Below are 18,849 nucleotides of genomic sequence, written 5' to 3' on the forward strand. Positions count from 1 at the left end.
TATTTGAAACGCTGTTCTGAACTAGAGAGGAAAAGTTTTATACTGAAGACAAATCTGAAACAGGAAGTTGTTGTTTGGTAAATATTGCTAGTTATTTGTCAACGCCCTCTTGAGTTTCCACCACTTTGAATGTAGATTTTTAAAGTAACTCATCCAGTTTGGAGGCGAATTTATGGACATTCTGTCTGATAGATTTTTATTTTTATTTGAGTAGAATATACACCTCGGTTGAGCTCGAGAGAAAGAAGGTGAAGACCAGTATCTGGCATAGACTCAAAACTGAGGGTGGGTGGAGTCACAAAGCCAAGATGGCTGACTTTGAGGAGCCGCTGTCAGATGAAGAGAAGGTTTGATGATCTCATATTTGCTCTCTTTTTCCCCCCCTCATAATATTTGTGCCCATAATACGTTATTGTGTAATTGGTATAATGATCATTTTTGTTTCTCCCTTTGAAATAGGTCAATTAGGTTTTTTTAAAGCTATCTTTTGCTTACCAGACCGTGCTAAACTAAGCTTACCTTAGTAAAACTGAATTTTCACATATGAAATTAATTGGATTTTAGCAATTTAATAATTTGGAACTTCGAGGTTTTGGTAAAAGCTTTTACCCGCACGTCGAAAATAACTTAAGGGCATGGATATGATACAACATTAAAGAGGGTACGACGTTTACATTTCTAGCTAACATTTGCAGCTAACAATATTTCTGGTTTGAAGTAACAGATCATAATTTGCTCAGACATTTATCTTGATTTGAGAAAAGTCTTGATGAAGCCCCTGTGAAAAGCCAGTGCCTCTAAAGGCAAAGTTTATTACAAGGTTAAATTACTTAACCTTGTTCTTCCACATTTCTTTAAATTATGATTTCTTTCCCCTTTCTTTACCTTAAAACATTTTTAAAGAGGATTGACATGTTTTTTTTTCTTTTCTTGTAAAGATATATCTAAAGATATAACCACTATAGGGTATAGTTCATTCCACAAAGTAGAATAACACAATTTACTCATTATTAAAATAATTTTGACACTGTTTTTGTATTATTTTTTTACAATCGTGTTAGTTACTCTGTTATTTCCTCAATTATTAGTTTGAATTACAAACCACTGCTGCTTTTGTATTTAGCTAGTTTTCTCAGTAATCGAGAGTCTTAAATAAAGATGAAAAATCTTTTGAATTAGAACACAATAACTCTGCAAAATAGGAACTCTGGATTAATTTCATTCCAATTGTAGCCATGTTTCCAAAAATATGCTGATAATAACCAGGAAACAAATACCAAAAAGTGAATTTACCCCTTTTTATTTTATTCTCATTTTTATAGGTCCGCATTGCTGCCAACTTTGTGACTCACGCCCCTCCTGGAGAGTTCAACGAGGTTTTCAACGGTGAGATAAATATATATGACCAATATTATTGGATATGTTCGATTAGTAAAGATACTAATTGTATTCATTTGAAAATGTTCTGTCTTTCTAGATGTGCGGCTTCTTCTTAACAATGACAACCTTCTTAGAGAGGGGGCCTCACAGTGAGTCATATTTAGCCTTCCCAAAGAATTCATTGCATAAATAATTTATAGTGTTGCACACCAGAGTCTCGTTCATTGTTTCAGCTTGCTGACATTCATTTATGCAAACACCTCAATACAAACTGTAATAGCAAAACCATTTTTTTTTTAAATGTTAGCAGTTATCTTGACTGTATATATATTTTTTCTCTGCACAGCTCCTTTGCTCAGTACAACATGGACCAGTTCACTCCTGCCAAGTTAGAAGGATATGAAGAACCGGTATGTATCCTTCTTTTAAAACAAACGTTTGCCTTCTGCCTAATATGCTATGCCACTGTAACACACTTGGTAATTTATTTAATGGAAACTTTATTTGCTAAAACCTCACCTATGAAAAATGAGTGTGTTAGGCTCCCAAGGCAAGATTCTTCAGACTGAAATGTCATTTCTATTTAGGTCCTGATCACAGAACACGGTGACTTGGGTCAGGGACGTTTCCTGGACCCTCGAAACCATTTATCATTTCACTTTGACCACTTAAGAAAAGAGGTTAGTGATGTGGAGCCTTATGAAGGGGAAACAGCTCTAAGAAGTTGGAGAGATGCATGTGATACTGCCCTTAGTGCCTATGTCAAAGAGCACTATTCCACTGGAGTCTGTACGGTGAGCTATCAAAACACAAAAGACTCTACATTTAGAATGATCGGCATTATTGGTTTCTTAATAACCGTATCCAAAATATCGGTGTGTTGCAGGTATATGGAAAAACGGTTGATGGTCAGCAAACAGTCATAGCCTGCATCGAGGGCCATCAATTTCAGCCAAAGAACTTCTGGTAGGCAATTTTTCCTGAACAGTTTAAAGCATTTTTTGTTTCTGTGTTTGATTGAATGTTTTGTGTGTGTGAGTTGCACTGCAGTAATGTGTTTAAATACTTCAGAATTGAACCTTTTGGCCTTTTGTGTGGTTCATGTTGCTTTCCCATTGTAATCTCAAACATTTCTTTTTCCAACAAAGGAATGGTCGGTGTAGGTCAGAGTGGAAGCTGACTATTGGTCAGTCTACTGCTCATGTTGTTGGAGTATTGAAAATTCAGGTCAGTCTGCTTTTTAATGACAAGAGGCTAAACCTTTTCAAGGAAATAATAATTCAGTGTTAGTATAGTTAACCCCTTCATCCCTGAATTTATTTCCAGTTAAATAAAATAAACTTTTCTTCAGTATTTTTTCCATTCAATGCGATGCTAAACTAAGTGGAGTCCTGGATTAAATGGTTTGTTGCAAATTGAGTAAAGGGGAAATATATAATTGAACTAAACAAGTTCTACTAAAAATGTTGATTTTAACTTGAATAAAACCCTATCAGGTAACATTGAAGGTTCTTTTATCACACATTCCTTGTAACCTTTAATGTCATGATAAAAAATAAACTCTTGATTGTTATGTGAAGAAGTTGACTGTGGCTTTCAATCCATTATAAAACGCATACAAGGATGCTTTTTCTGTTTGAAACAAATCTAACCTTTACCTTAAAGCTTATACAAATTTAAACTATGGCTAGCTTTATAGTCATTGGTTGACAATTGAGACTGTAAACACCAGTCTTATCTTTGTTTTTTGGAAGCATAGATCTACTTTTGGCAACAAAATGAATGATGGTGCTTTACTGTACGTTATAAGTGGAATATAAAAAGATTCTTTTTCAAACCTTCCTTCACTCAATCGTGTTTTTGACTGCCTGTAGGTGCACTATTATGAGGATGGGAATGTGCAGCTGGTCAGTCATAAGGAGATAGAAGAGTCAATACCTGTGAGCGTGAGTACAAATATGTAGCATGATCATTTGAATAGAAATGAAATAAAATGCTATCGAGGAAGCCACAGGTATTGATTGATAGGACTGTCACCCGGTGTGGAAATGTATTTATTTATTTTCAGAGCGAAAGCCAGACTGCAAAGGAATTTGTTGACATTATTGAGAATGCTGAAAATGACTACCAGGTTAGTAAGAGAATGTTATTTACATTTATAATCAGTATTTGAACTATATTAAAGAATAGTGTACACTATGTACTTTAAAGGGGCTGCATGCATGTGTAAAATTTGGATTTTCCTTTTTTCTTTTTCTTTTTTTTGCCCCTAGACTGCAATCAATGAGAACTACCAAACAATGTCTGACACGACCTTTAAGGCCCTGCGTCGCCAGCTGCCTGTTACACGCACCAAGATCGACTGGAATAAAATCCTGAGTTACAAAATTGGCAAAGAGATGCACAACGCCTAGAGTAGGATCGTGCACTGACCTGGATGCTGCACGCCTCTTTGGGCCAACAGACCATTTATGTATGCTCAAGGACTAACCAAAGCATAAGTGTATCAATGTGGGGCAGGGGATTCTCAAAGTAAAGATTTTCACATTGGGGTGACGAGGGTGCAGGTAGAAGTTCAGAACTCATTGTTTGCTTTGGGGTGTAAACTGTTGGGGACAGTGTGCAGAGCTGTGCTCAGGAATGTTTAGAGAAAAGACATTTAGGCGTGACTCACAGCTATGAACATGTTACAATTTCCAACACTAAAGGGAAGAATGAAGCATCAGAACAGGGTTGCAGTGTGGTGTAATATCAGTTCAGAATAAGGTTTCTTTTGTCTTAATGTGTCCTGAAACGGGAGTACGGCTGCAATTTGAAAGGATTTTGACACATAATTGCAGTAATTTGACATATTACCCAAAATAAGCTTACCTTAATTAACCAACAATTTGTATAATCCCATGCAAATTAAATAAAGAAATTCAAAGTTAGCACAATTCTTGACATAGCTCTGCTTCTAAGTTTTTTCTGTGCTTTTCCAAATCAAATAGAATGTTTACATTTTGTCTGTTATGGTCCACTGACGTATGGATTCTCCACCCATGGAAGCTGTAATGAAGGAATAGCACATAGCTGTCTCTACTGCTGAATCCATCATGCATTCTTTGTTCTTTCTTTGGGAAAACCTCTATATTGCTGTGCAGCATTCCTTTGTAAAAGGGAAACATGCTCATATAAACAAGATTTTCTGTTTTGACTAATTCTCTTTCCTATGGTAAAGAATTCCTCCTTCTTGTATGCATATTTCTATTTTAATATGCAGGATTTTGTTGAAAGTCTTAAAGTATCACACCTGTAACTGTAACAAACTGTAGTTACCAATTCCAGATGAATGCAAAACAGTAATAACCGTGTGGCAAAATGATGTACTGTAATAGGATTTCTGCATTACATGACCTCAGAGTCGGCCACCTCTCATCACTTAACTTGCCAACTGAATTATGTGTTGTGTACAACCCACAGATTATACTTCTACTTTACACCACAAGACTGTACTGCCCTATTTTGTTGAAACAAATGGAATAAACATGTTGACTTTCTGTCATTTATTTGCTGATGACTGTGTACTTGGAATTCAAAGTTGATTAAAAACTGACAAATGGAAACTTTCAAAGAGGAACCATTTATTGAAAATAAAGTTGGTTCAAAGCAATGTTTAAGATATATTCACTGCTGAACATTTAATTAGATCAGAAAAAAAATTACAAGACTTAACAGTTTGCAATCCGTTTGACTAGTAATAACTAGAGGAGAAAGGAAACATTAGCTTCCAATACAAAGCTGATAGCATAAGTTTACAATAAAACTTGTTGAACTGTCATCCCTGAAAAGAATTGGATTTGATCTAAAACCTGTCACAGCAAAGCAGTGCAAAGTGTGCTTTCTTTCGAATACGAAGCTCAGTGTTTTTAATAAAGAGGAAAATAGAATAGAACACATGCATGTGAATTTTGTTTACAGCAGCTGCATTTTTTTCAAAGATATTTACAGTATAGTTTACAACATCTGGAAAAAGGTTAAAACTACTACTACTTTTAAACTCCCAGTACTTTTTTAGCAGTTTTGCTAGTAGTTAGTGTTTTAAATAAAACAAAACTTAAAGTAATTGTTAATTGGAGAGGAACAGTCAGTTGAACGTTATCTATTAAAGTTGTATGAAGTATAGACTATAGAATTTGTTTTACAGTTTATAAAAACAACAAATTGAAAGGGCATCCATATGTTTATTCCTAGTTCTAAAGACTTGTTTTCCAGTTGTCTGTCAGTTAATGGAAGAGCAGATGTTCTTTTTAACCCTTGTGCTATCTTAGATGACCTCACCCTTACATTGACGTGTCCTCCCTACCATGACAAAGGTGGATAAAGGTGGAAAGATTTCATGTAATCCATGGAAACCAGTGAAGATCACAAATCATTGAAGAAAAATGGTTCAGAGCACTGTCTAGTGGGTCTAGATGACTCAACTCCCAATGTCAAAGTGCCTAGGATAGCACAAGGGTTACATGGCTAAACAGCATTTTATTTCTAAAACCAGTATTTTATTATGCTTGATTGCAAATAAAATGTTCAGCATGAAGCTCAATGTGTTCAGTTGCAAATTCTTTTCTAATTTGGTTTCTTTTTAATTATTAAAAAAATGAAAATATTGTTTCTTCATAACCTTTTTCTAATTGAATAAGAGATAAAATTATTTCTAATTAGTGCCTTTAAACGTTTATTCAATTTTCCTCTTCTTTCATTTTCTGTGTATTTAGAAAATATTTTGTTTAAACATTTTTGCCCTTCATGCAGACTTTCCATTCAATATTTGTGCCACCCTTTGGCTCTAAACCTGTCACATCATCAGCTTGAATGTAAGCCGCTTTCTGACTTGATAGAAAACCACACTTATGGAGTTTTAGTGCAACTGAGACATTTTACAAGGAACAGGAGACAGGGATATTATAAAAAAAAAGATGTTTTTATTCCTGACTTGTTTTGGAAGTAGTGTTTGTATGATGCTGTCAGGAACCTGTAGATGTTAAGACCAGGTCTGATCCCTTCCCTCCATCCTGCTCACTGTTGCTGTGTCCACAGTTCCCAGTCAGCTCTGGAAAAAGGGTTGTTCTCAATGAGTGGCTCGGTGAGCCTGGCATTGGACTGATACCTGGTTTTTTAAGTGGTATTGGAGAAGCGTGGATCTTCTCTGAGCGAGGAGTGAGGGGGGAGCGGATACCAGGAGACAGTGGCCCTGAAGAGGGTGATCTCCCCCCTGTAGGAGAGGCGGCTAGATTGCGGTAGTCTGTCCCAAATGGAGAACTACTGATTGGTGCCAGCTTGACTCCAGCCTGCTGGCTGGTAAACCGAGACAGAACCTGAGTGACTGTGTTGCGAGCTAGCTGCTTAGCTGGACTGTGCTCTGGTGGAGGAGAAGTGCAGGCTGAGGTGGGAGAGAGGTCTCTGGGGGAAAGGGGACCACCATGCTGCTGCTGTTCCAGCTCAGCCTGGCTCTGAAACTTGTTCCTGGCAGCCTGGAATCGCTGGTTTACTCCAGCATGGAAGAAGGACTGATGGAAGCCTGGACTGCCCAGTCGCTTAGCAAGAACTGGAGAAGAGATGGGGGAAGAGGAGAGGGAAGAGGAGGCGGTGCTGGATGGAGAATGAGGATGAGGGTGGGACACAGGGTGAAGAGGGAAATGCAAAGATGTTCCACCTCCATTCTCCACTCCATTTTCTGCTCCCTTTTCCTCCTGTGACACGTCTATATCTTTTAGAGGATGAAGGCCGTTGGTCTTTGGCAGTGGGGAGGATTTAGGAGCGACATTTATCTTTCCACTGTGGTCTGTCTGAACATGGGTCGACACCATTGTCAACTTGGACTCCTTTACTTCTTTTATGGCCTCCTTTACTCCTATACAATTCTGAGGTTCAGCCAACCTCTGATTGAGTTCTTGCACTTGCTTCTCAAGCTCCCTGCTTCTTTCCTCTTCTGCTTTAAGCCTGGCTTTTAGCTGGCCTCGTTCTGCATGAAACTCAGCCTGCTGCCTCTCTAATTTGGCCTCCACCTGGGCTGACCTGCTTTTCTCCTCCTCGAGAATAGCTCGAAGCTCCTCTGACGCGCTTGTCTCTACTTGTAGCAGCTTCTGAAGTTGGGACACCTTCTGAGCCTCCTCCTGAGCTTGCTTACTTGCTTTCTGCAGCTCCAGTGTTAGGTTCGAGGAATGCTGCTGCTGCTGGGACAGTGACTCCTCCACTTTGCTTACCACTTGTGCTCTCTCCTTTTCTAACCTTTGCACTGTTGAACACTCCACCTCCAACTACAAGGAGGAAACAGAAATGCATTGTGTCAAATAGGTTGTTCCGCATTTGGCCACAAGGAGGCAAAACACCATTGTTATGTCCATAGAGCTTTTTTTTCTTTTGTTAACAATAAAGTAATTTTAGTTGTGCTGTTTTGCTGCCTTGTCAGAGAATACTGCCTGGGATATAAATTCTAAATTTGCTGAGACATGGCTTAGATTGGCTTATCCCCTTTGCAGTCAGTCAACTCTTGATTTTTTTTTTTCTGATATTTTTCTAAAGTTGGTTCAATCTAATAGATCTCAATCCCAAAGAGAATCCATAAGGAGGATGTGTCACATCAGAGATACACAAACAAGTGGCAGTTCTTATTTCAACACGTTAATGATTGCCTGGCATGTTTATGGAAAAGTTATTTCACAGCAGGGTTGTTTGACGGTTACTTCCTGAAAACTTTGATGAGTCTGAAACAGGAAATGAGGGACAATAAAACTAAATCGTGTGCCCTCTCTGGTTTGTATGGAACAAAACACCAAAGGCAGGAAAGCCTGAGGAAGACACTCAGGAAATCTTTTTTGCATAAGTCCTCTGTGTTGAGTCTGCATTCTGTGCATATGCTGTGCTCACGGCTGATCTCACATTAGAATAGAACATCTATTATCTCTTGTTTCCTGAAAGCATAAAGTCCCTTGGCTGCTGGACAGCAAAACAATGGCCTCTTCGTCATCTGTTTCCCATGGAAAAATTTTCTGCTTGTACATTTGGGAAAAGTGCCTTGGTGTCAATGTCAGTTCTTTACAAAAATCCATCCCTCTCCACCCGGCTGAGATGGAACTGAGCCTCTGTGCCTTTAAAAAAAACAAAGATTCACCAAAAATGCTCATCTGCCACCTACACATTTACTTAAGTCCAGGGTCCCTCTTGCAGTTTTCATAGGCAGCCACATACTTCCTGCCCCTGTCTACCTCTTCCAGCTATTTTGAAAAGATACTAAGGTGTTCCCAAGCCAGTCTAGGAGATATCATCTCTCCAGCATGTCCAGGGTCTGCTTTGGGGTCTCATCCTGACTGAGCCTGTATCATTTCACTAGAAGAGCATTTGGTGATATTCCAGCCAGATGTCCAAACCACCTCAGCAGACTATAATTATGGCTGCTCTTCTTTTACGTTTATTTTACCTTTGTTAAAAAAAAGCAAAATTTATGTGCATTCTATGTTCAAGGCAATTCAAGGCACACCTGCTGCAGGAGTTTATCTCGCTCTGTCTGCAGCATGAAAGCAAAGTCAGCACTCCGCGCAGATTCTTGGGCGTAGCATTTCCTCTCCTCCTCAAGATCAGCTATCACCTGTAAATGGAAAAAATAATGAAACATAGACTTAGAACTCTGTAACTTAAAATATTCAAGCCTATCACCCTGGGAAATAAATTTACTTTAAATGTGGGGAAACTAGGCAAACTGGATTTCATGTTATTATATTTATGTTAGAAGATATTCTACTAAATATTTAACCTAACATGAATTTCTGTGGGTACATATGGGTGTGATTTGCCATTTACCCTCCTGTGTCTGCTCTCAGCAGCAGCCAGTTGTCCCATCATCCTCTCCTGCATCCTCCTGCAGTGGGTCATTACCAGTTTCAGCACAGCCAGAGGGTTTGGACCCACTGCCCGGCCCTGCAGATGTGCGTGAGGTTGGGTGAGTGTCTGCTGGTGCTCTGCAGCTTTGTTGTCCCGCTGCAGGGCCAGGAAAGGATCGCTTAGATCATACTGTCCGTAGCGCTCCTGGACAAAAGCATCTCTTTGCCGGGCCTAACAAGAACACACAACACATGCATTTAGTTTAGGCTGTTTGGTGAAGCTTGTGCTCAAACCATTTGTGTGTATAGTAAATCCTAACTGAATAGAGAGCAGTGTGTTTATTGGGTAGTGTCTGTTTGAGTGGATGGAGCCTCCTTTACGGCTCCACAGACCAGTACATGAAGCAATTCTGTGTGAGATTCTTACTGTAAAACAAAAACCAATTATGAACCTGTAAATAATACTGAACATACACATCAAATGGGTGTGCTTCTGTGAGTGTGCAGGAAATCTGTGCTGTTTTTATTGTCAGCATGAGTGCAAGCAGATGGTCGTCCCTGTCAACCCAAACACAAAGAGGTGAAGCACTGCTGTCCAACCCCCACAAGGGGCAGATGTTAACTCCTCCCCGGGGATGCTGGGGTGAAGGACTGTCATTTAACTTCTCTTTTAGACGGAAACATGACATGTTTTTAAAGGAAACACATTCAACTAATCCCAAAGTACTATTTGTTTAAAAGAAGAAGCTGGATCAGTAGAAAAAAAGTTATAGTAAAGGTGACTTTATTCTATATTGCTTAGGATTCTTTGAATGAAATAGAATGCGACCTTGCTGACCTCACTCTGTGTCACAGTGCCATAGGGGGTCTCATTAGCAACAAAACAGTAGATTTTAAATTTGGAGACATTTAGGGCCAGCTTGAGTCCCTGTGAGTATAAGCATCTGCAACATGGTTCACTTAGGTTTCCCTTTCGGGTGTCTGTCTTTGTCACTTCATGGGGTCCTCACTAGTCACTGACAAACTGTCACAGCACTGTGTTCTTCTGCTGGATGGTCATCATCCCTTTTCTTTAATGTTTTCTTACTGTGGCACTGAAACACACCCAGAGGGTTTCAGCAGGGATGCTGCATTTGGGGCTCTTTCAGACTGATCAAAGGTTGTGAACGGATAACACAACCTGTGCAGTGTCTCAGTGCTGTCAGACTCATGCAATGTTTGAGTCTAAGCAAGCCTTAATGCACAAGAAAGGGGTTAATGTTCATGTCCAGGCGCTTTGAATTAGCATTCAAAGCATGGAAGTATATGTATGTTGTGATTCTGTGTTGGCTTTCAGAGGAAAGCAAATGCTTCTTCATTTAGCTCTAGACAAAACTCCCTTTTCCCCTCAATGAAACAGCCCTTTAAGCTGGCTATTAAGGGCTGGGTGCTGTGCATGTTTGCGCGTGTATGTGTGTGTGTGTGTGGGTGTGTGTGTGTGTGTGTGTGTGTGTGTGTGTGGTGGCCCAATCAGTGGATTTGGTCTCTCTTGGTTTTTGTCTGGACAGTTCTGATCATAATGACAGAGTGTGCTTCCCTTCATGAAAGGGCACAAGAGGCAAAATCCCATTGGCTCCAAAGTCCTCGTTCCTGCCAAACTACTTATGACAAATACCTTTTATAGAAAGCCGTGGGAACAAATGCACACGGTTTAATTTTGAATGCAGTTGCCACTGAAATGGATATGCTGAAGCTTGTTGTTCTTCAATGCATTCCAGCTGCTGCGACTAGGTGTGAGGGACAACCTGATGCCTTTCACCTGAAAAACCTCATTGTCAGTCAGTTGCATGCAACCTGAGGGTATATACATGACCTCTGGGAGCTGAAATGAGCCGCAAAGCCATTCCTAAGGAATGGCTGTCACACAATGAACTCCAGCAGTCACTATGTTACAGTTTTGAGGGGTGCTGAGTGTTTATCTGTGACTGAAACATTCATTTATTGTCATATTTAGCATCAGAGGATTTTATTTGTTATTTTAATAAACAAACAATTGTTTTAAACCGTCAACTGAAGTCAGCCATTCTATATATATAACTCAGAGTTTGTGTAGTTTAGCAGTAAAAGCAAGGTCTGTTATGAACACAGAACTGGTAAATTATGTTTCATCACACTGCAACAGAATAACCACTTGTTACATCCACTGCCCTACAAAGAACAGCTTAAAATATCATCTCGGAGAGCTCAATTTGCAGCTTTAGGTAAACTACCACTGACACTCACTTTGTGCAAATTATACTTGTTGGTAATAAAACGCATAAAGTTATGGTTGTAAATCATGTTGACACATCATATAAATGAATTACTGTGCATTATTTATTCTTTCTGACCTCGTGTCATTTTTGTTGCACCAGTTTATCTGTCAAAGACAATCGTTTTCTAAAGAAAATGAAACTGAGACATTGTGAGAAATTCATATTATTGAACTTGCCTTTTAAATAGGACCAAATGCAAATCATATTGAAACTTCTCAGTAACTTTGCTTAATATCTCCAGAATAAATGTGCTAAATGATCATTTGCACCAGTGTGTTGGGAATAAAACATATTCATATTTATCGTTTCCCATTTTGACACTTTGGAGCGCTGGTTAATGCACCCAGCATAAAGTTAGCAGAAAGGCAGTTCTTGATTTAATCTCTAAAGCACAGGTGTGTTTGGTTGTGCAACTTTCTAATCACTCAGCACACATTCCTCTAAAGAGAGCTGATAGTGGAAATGTTTGGTGAAGTGCTACTGTTGTTTCTTCTTCACACATCATAGATTTGCTTAGGTTCACATTAACATTTTATGTAATTATTCTTATACTGTAGAAAATAAAGGGGAATCCCAGTACCTGTACATTTAAAACAAATTATAACTTTCTTGCTATGTTCCTTCAAGTGCTGCTAAAAAAAAGGTCACCAATGTGTAAAGTCTAACTTTACATGAATAAAGTGATGTTGTTTCCTCCTGTTATTTACAATTTCAACTGTGTGGATCCACAGATCCTTTTAAGGTGTGTAGGAAAATTGGGTGTGCCCCTTGCTTGAACAGTGCTCTGAAATCAGATTCTTAACATCCAGATGAAATAAACGACAAGGGAATAAGAGCAAGATTAGCTTTGCTTTAAAACATGCAATAAGGTGGGTTTTAGGACTTGTCTTTTTACCTACACATTAGGAATATACAGGAGTGAGTTAACTGTAAGAACACCAAGCAAACACCGCATTGTAATCTTTTACAACCTTACAAATGCAAACACGAGTGGTTAGTGATGAAACATGTCCTCCGTCTGTGTTCAGACATGGCAAACAGGGAGACTCATTTTAACAAGGAAGTGCTTTAGTGTAAAAATGGGCCAACAATTTAACTGGAAAGGGAATTTAGCGGTTATGGGGCAAGGGCGACGGTTTGTAGTTTTTATGACCTCAGACTGATTGTTGTCTTGGTTTGGCCTGGCGAACTTTATTGCTTTCATTCCTGGCATCAGAGCAATCTCCTGTTTAATATAGAGAACCAGGTGCGGGTGAAAATATGTCATATAATGTCAAAAAGGCAGACATCAAAGGTCTTGGTTTCAGTTGACCAGCGATCGGTGAGAACTGTGTGTTCACATTAGCAAAGAGAAACACATCAGATGCAGTCAAGCAAACATCCGCTTGTTACTGATATCATGGGCTGATGCTTGAAAGGATTTTCAATTGGAATATTTTGCCTTAGAGGGCAACCGTTTTGCTGCTGCCTTTTGATATTTGAACGTATTTGCACAAGTCTTGACAACATGTCAGATATGGGCAGTGGCCTGAGTCGTAACAGTCCACACTCTTATCTGAAAAACACACCCTTAGCCAGTTGCTATTGTTTAAAGAATCAGGAAAATGCGTCAGCCAACAAAAACAGACAAAGCCTTTTAGGATTAGAGGATATGACTACATAGAAACTCCACGCAGAGAATCAGCCGAGCATTTAAACTGTAAAAGCTGTGATGCAAAATGGGACAAATTTAATCATAAAACTGCAATTTTGATTATTTGATAATAAAACAATAAGAAAATCAGAGAAAATATGATCAAATCCACTTAATATTTAATCTGCGGATTTATTCATTTGCTGAATTGAAGAAAATTTTCGCGGTTTTCAGACAAAAACAGTGATAGAATTAGCTCCCTTTAGATAAAAGCAGTTGTCAGCTCAAAAGATGTGCCACACCTCTTGGAATGCAGGGATTGTCTGTTGTTAGTTCTCAGGAATGTTCCCTCCAGTTAAACTGTGGTTCTGCTTTCTTAGTGACGACAAATAGAAACAGCATAAAGTTATCTGCAGAGACATGTCCCAAAAGTGACACCATCTTATTTGGAGTGCAGTACAAGCAGAAAATGATTTTAAAAAAAGTTGTTAAGTCGGGTAAAGCATGGGTTAAAGTTACTTAGCACGGTTGCCCTGAGTAATCAGCAAGCATCCATGGGGTTGCTGTGACAGGAAACAAATTTAAAGCAGGAAACAGCGGGAAGGATTTGAAAACCTTTTTCACTTGTCTTCCAATCATCTCCACAAGCAGGGAAACTTCTAGCACGTACTGCATTTCATCACCAGTTGAAGACAAATTGTGTTACTGATTAAACTGTAGGAAGGAGAGGGGCACAACTGGTTACATTATCTGGCTAGCAGGTCCTTACTCTCTACAAAGATTCTGCACCAGCATTGACCAAGAGATAATTTGCTGTAAAGACCCTAAATGGGAAAAGGGGAAGTCAGTGATTTCAGCCTACAGCACTGAACATCGTCTCCTAAGTAAACACTACAGTCTTTAAGTTGATCCACAGACCACCAAAATGTGTGTGGGGAGGTTTTTTTTTTCTCATTTTAGTGGGTGGGAGGGTTCAGCAGCATTGGTCACAGTAAAGCATGAAAGACCCCCCAAAATGTGGCTATGTTTAGGAAACAGAAAAAACAAAAAAAACGCAACAAGCTAAGTATACCTTTTCCAAAGGGACTGCTTGGGTGTGTGGAGCACTTTAAATCAAAATTACATTCCTTAGATTTTAAATGGTTAAGTTCCTTTCCTTCTCCAAGACCTGAGAACTTGAAATTCCCTTGTAATCACATCTTGGCAACTTAAAAAAAAAAAAAAAAACACACTTTAACCTAATGAAGGCTTTTTTTTTTACAATAGAACAATTGTGACTTGTATTTCTCATCATCACAGAGCCAAAATCCCAATTTCAGACGGCAAGCCGAGCTTTCAGGGTCTGAGAAGTTTAATCCAAACTAAGGACAGCTGTTGTACTCATGAATGGGAAAAGCAGCCAGAGGCATGGAGAGAGCTGTTAGGACGACAAGCACACACACACTGAAAAGCATTGTTGCTTGAGTCTTTCACTGGATATGAGTGAATGAGTCACACAGGACAAAAAGGGATTTAAGGAACAAGCATGGGAGAAACTGCACTCCAACAGTAGTCATCTTTGAAGTTGTTGTTGAGTAATGTCTGAGGTTTATTACACGATGTGCACTTTAGAGTTAAGTTGTTTAAAGTGGCGGTATTTTGGTGACTTTTTGTATTAGATTATACATAAATCCGCATTTCAAGGACTTTTAAGGATTAGAATTTACTTCCGAACAACAATCCAGAAAGGCTAAAAAGTCAAATTTTTAGTTGCAGCAACATTTTTCTGTTATTTCATATTAGCTTAAATTGCATGAAATAAAATGAAGGTGGGATACAAATCGTCACAGAAGACCTCCTTCAGATGTCCCCTTTATGAACTGCAATGAGTCTGGACTCGGAGCACACACACACACACACACCCACACACACACACAGTGGACTGGTCTAGCAATATCACTGCTGCTCTGTTGAAATAAAAGGCTTTTAATCGCAGAATGGCCGCTGTGCCATTGTCCTCTCAAGCCGTGTTTCCTCAGGTTCCTGTTTACATATCCCCTCCCAGTGAGCTCACATTCTTTTTTGTTACGTAATGCTAAAACCAGATCATCTTAGTGCTAAAAGCTGTAAAAAGTGTTTACTTTAACGATATTACACCAAAGTGAAGGTGTAATGTCGTAACTCAGCACATATATCTACACATAGATCTTGTTCATTATTAAGCATGGGGTTGTAGGTTAATGATTCAGGCTTGATTCCTCCACAGGACTTGGGTTGTTTTATTAACTATGAGCTTTTGTGTACGACCCAAGTACACAACAAATTCTATAATGCATCAGATAAATAAGCAAAGACTTATGCTATTGTTATAAGGTAATTGAAGGTAGGCCCTTAACTCAAATATACAGTAGTCTTTAATCAAGGGATTAAAGGCATAAAAATATGCATAAATCTTAATAATTCCAAGACACCTCATTAAAAATAGATGACAAAAGTCTCAATCATTCAAAGGTTCGATTACGTCATACAGAATTTACTTCTACTGAACACTGTTTTACAAGATATTTAATATGTGGATTTAGTTTCCCACACCCAGCTTTCAACTTTTAGTACCTTTTCTAAATAAATCATAATGACCCACAGTATCTTATGTGTTGTTTCTTTGATCCTAGGTTTTATACATGCAATCCTAAAACCATAGGAACAAGGGATTCTTTTCCTCTCCCAGTGTGTAAAATGTATTTTGTGAACAAAACGTAGACATACTCCCTAAATGTGTGTTATGGCATGAATAGGCGAGGGCGTTGGTGCGTTGATGTGTTGCTTCAAACTCACCCTCAGAGAGTGGATGACTGCTTCCTGAGCCTCAAGCTCACCCTCCATGATACTGAGGAGAGTCAGCAGCTCCACTCTGCTCAGAGCATCTACACTCATGTTTTCCACCTGGAGTGAATAGAACAGATGGAATAAGTTATAAAACAAGCATTTATTTCTTCATCTTACTGTTATCCTATAAACTGAGCAAGTTTAAGCACTTTGAGTGTTATAAACTGATTTATTAGTAGCACATGACATAAGTGAGTTCTCTTTGTGTCTGGTACAGAAGTTATACGCTGTTGGACTCTGGGCCACATATGTGGCCTTGCTGAATTGTGCTCAGGCTTATAAGCAACAAGCTATCTACACATGAGGTTTACTTGGGAACTGATGATAACTTTACTGCCTTATTTAGTTTGAAATGTCTACAGCCAAAAAAATGTTATGCTCTAAACTACAAAACTGAGGCAAAACGTATACCTTCAAACCTTTTTTTAACCTCTTAGCCAGACCACACTTAATCCACTGCATCCTGTGATTCATCTGAGTGCAAGACTATTGAGGAGAAGACACAGCACTTCTAAAGCTGACATCATCCATGACTGTGTGAGAAAAATAATCATCTCAAAGTTTACCTATTAAGAACTTCCAAGAAGTCTTTCTGTATTCAGCTCCTTGGAACATGGGAGATTTTCTGATTATCATAAGTGTGTTTGGCAAGATTTGACTGAGCAGTCAAGTCAAATAAAAGAAACTTAATAAACCATTTAATTCCAAACCACCCATTAACCTGTTAAACCCTGTAAATAAAAAGCTGCATTTTGCATTCCACCTCTATTCTCTGTTATTTGTTTTGTTTTGATAGTTTTGCATCTATTAAAATTCCTCTTGAGTTTCTACAAGCACTATTTACTTTCTTTCAGAAAAATGTCCCAGACTATTTTCCATCTGCAGAATTCCTGGGTGCATTCTGTGGCTCACCGCACATTCACAGTGCAGTGACAGAGTGTGAACCAGCAGTTAATCACAAGCTACTTACTTGTCCCGTATTATAAAAGCTGATTTCATTTTTTTTTTGTCCTAACACATGTTTACGTACAGACAACAGAGAGAATTTTAGGAGTTGGCTGCACTCCCCATCTGTCATCCAGTATCAAGGTCTATAAATCAGCTACCATGGGAAGTCATTCCCGCATTCCACTGATACCCAAACCATGAAGAACATCACTCAGAAGTTAACTGCTAAAACCCACTTTAAAGTCCTTAAAGTAGCAGCTCATAATGATGAGCACTGAAATCTTCAACACAGAGCCATTAATACTACATACACTTGCAATAAAATTCTTGATTTGAGCAAAAATAATTAGACATTATATACCATAATTAGTTACACCTTCCTGAAGTGTGTGCAAAAGGTTACATCCTGGACTTTGTGGTATATTTTATTATCCAACATTATTTTTCCCTTGCTGTAATATATAAAAAAGTAATGTATTTAACAAAGGCCTGCTCCTGTTTAAAGCACTAGTCGCTGTTAATGGTAGCTGTGCATGCTGAGGAACAGCATTAGGATCCACCTGCCACCCACCCTGGGCCTTTGTCTGACACATGGGGATGTTCTCAACTTGGCAGCATAAACTTTCATTACCCTGTGTCACTGAAGCCACACAAATCACTACATTGGTGATCATGTGTGGTTCTGCTGTGTTGATAATAGCAAAATCAATACTGAACACCCATTAACCTGATGGTGAACTCAAAATCTAAATTCCTTGCCCATATCCTGCAGTTATTTGGGAATGTACTGGGGACTCATTTGACAAATAACACTGCTTATGTTAAGATTTAAACAACTCATTAACAGTAAAGTATTGTGCAAAAATATCAGCTTGGAGCCTTTATATTAGCATTATACTTTCCTACCTAAATGTAAAAAAGAATAGTTTGAGACTGAAACTACTTTGTTTAAGGTTACAATGGGAACATACCTTCATGCACTTCAGTCTCTTGTCGTTAATTGTTGTCCAAATCCAAAAAATGTGACTCCAAAACAGCATGTATCAAAGCAGTCCACTGTTACAGGCGCTCCTGCTTTCAGGCGATCGTGAACAACAGACGCTCACTGACTAGACAGACAGCCAATCAAAAGGGCGGAGTGCAACTAACTGACCAATGACTGACGAAGTTCTCTGCGGGGGGCGGAGACACAGGCGTTCCCACGTCTGCCGGATAAACCCCTTTGTTTCGGACGTCCAATGCTGGAGGATTGCCCACTGCAATAGTGCTTGACGATTCTTTAAAATTGACCACTAATTTGCGCGTTAGCTTGCTTCCATGCATGAAAAAAAATCTGTTTCGTATCCAAATTGAAAGAAACGTTTTTTTTTTTTAATTTAAATTGTCAAAAATGTAGAAATAACATTATAAGACTTGATTTAAGCCTACATGCCAAAAAAGCTAGAGCTATGTTAATATTCTGATATTTTATCTCCCCCTACTGGCCAAATGTAGGCATTGCAACTGTGTTCACCCAGATCGCAGGGTGAAGAGATTCCCAGTTGGTCATTGTCTCCTGTGACGGTTCCTATCACTGTAGTAGTCAACAAAATCCTGCTTTGCCTGGAAACAAAATATCTGCAGTCACGTCTCTGAATGGTTATAGCAGCTATTTAAATTACCGTAAATGATTGCCCAAATATTTTACACTTTTTAGTAAAAGCCCTTTATTGAACTCTTTTTACTACCTGTTCATCATGTCCTTTCAAACCATTCAACCCTATTTCTTTTTTTAATATCTTGTTACGAAAAATGACAATTATTAAATCTACAAATCCACACTGCGGTGCTGTAATGGAAGACACTTTTCAGATTTTTATGGTAAGGATTATTC

At 38.8% G+C, this 18,849-nt stretch overlaps 2 protein-coding genes across 2 annotated transcripts; one reads left to right on the plus strand and one right to left on the minus strand.

Annotated features, from left to right (window-relative positions):
• The first annotated feature begins 114 nt into the window (after positions 1-114).
• On the plus strand, positions 115-4,985 carry LOC101159261 (F-actin-capping protein subunit alpha-1). The gene is made up of 10 exons (XM_004070490.4): positions 115-347; positions 1,323-1,386; positions 1,478-1,529; positions 1,727-1,790; positions 1,968-2,174; positions 2,267-2,346; positions 2,529-2,607; positions 3,255-3,326; positions 3,449-3,511; positions 3,654-4,985. The coding sequence occupies exons 1-10, from the start codon at positions 309-311 to the stop codon at positions 3,792-3,794; spliced, it is 861 nt and encodes a 286-aa protein (XP_004070538.1). The 5' UTR covers positions 115-308; the 3' UTR covers positions 3,795-4,985.
• On the minus strand, positions 4,984-18,078 carry LOC101161055 (CTTNBP2 N-terminal-like protein). Its single transcript, XM_004070744.4, has 5 exons — positions 17,948-18,078; positions 15,978-16,085; positions 9,217-9,468; positions 8,897-9,004; positions 4,984-7,676 (listed from the first exon to the last, which is right to left on the minus strand). The coding sequence occupies exons 1-5, from the start codon at positions 18,014-18,016 to the stop codon at positions 6,384-6,386; spliced, it is 1,830 nt and encodes a 609-aa protein (XP_004070792.1). The 5' UTR covers positions 18,017-18,078; the 3' UTR covers positions 4,984-6,383.
• Between the last annotated feature and the right edge of the window lie 771 nt (positions 18,079-18,849).

This window comes from Oryzias latipes, chromosome 7 (genome assembly GCF_002234675.1).
Source record: "Oryzias latipes chromosome 7, ASM223467v1".
Taxonomy (NCBI): Eukaryota; Metazoa; Chordata; class Actinopteri; order Beloniformes; family Adrianichthyidae; genus Oryzias; species Oryzias latipes.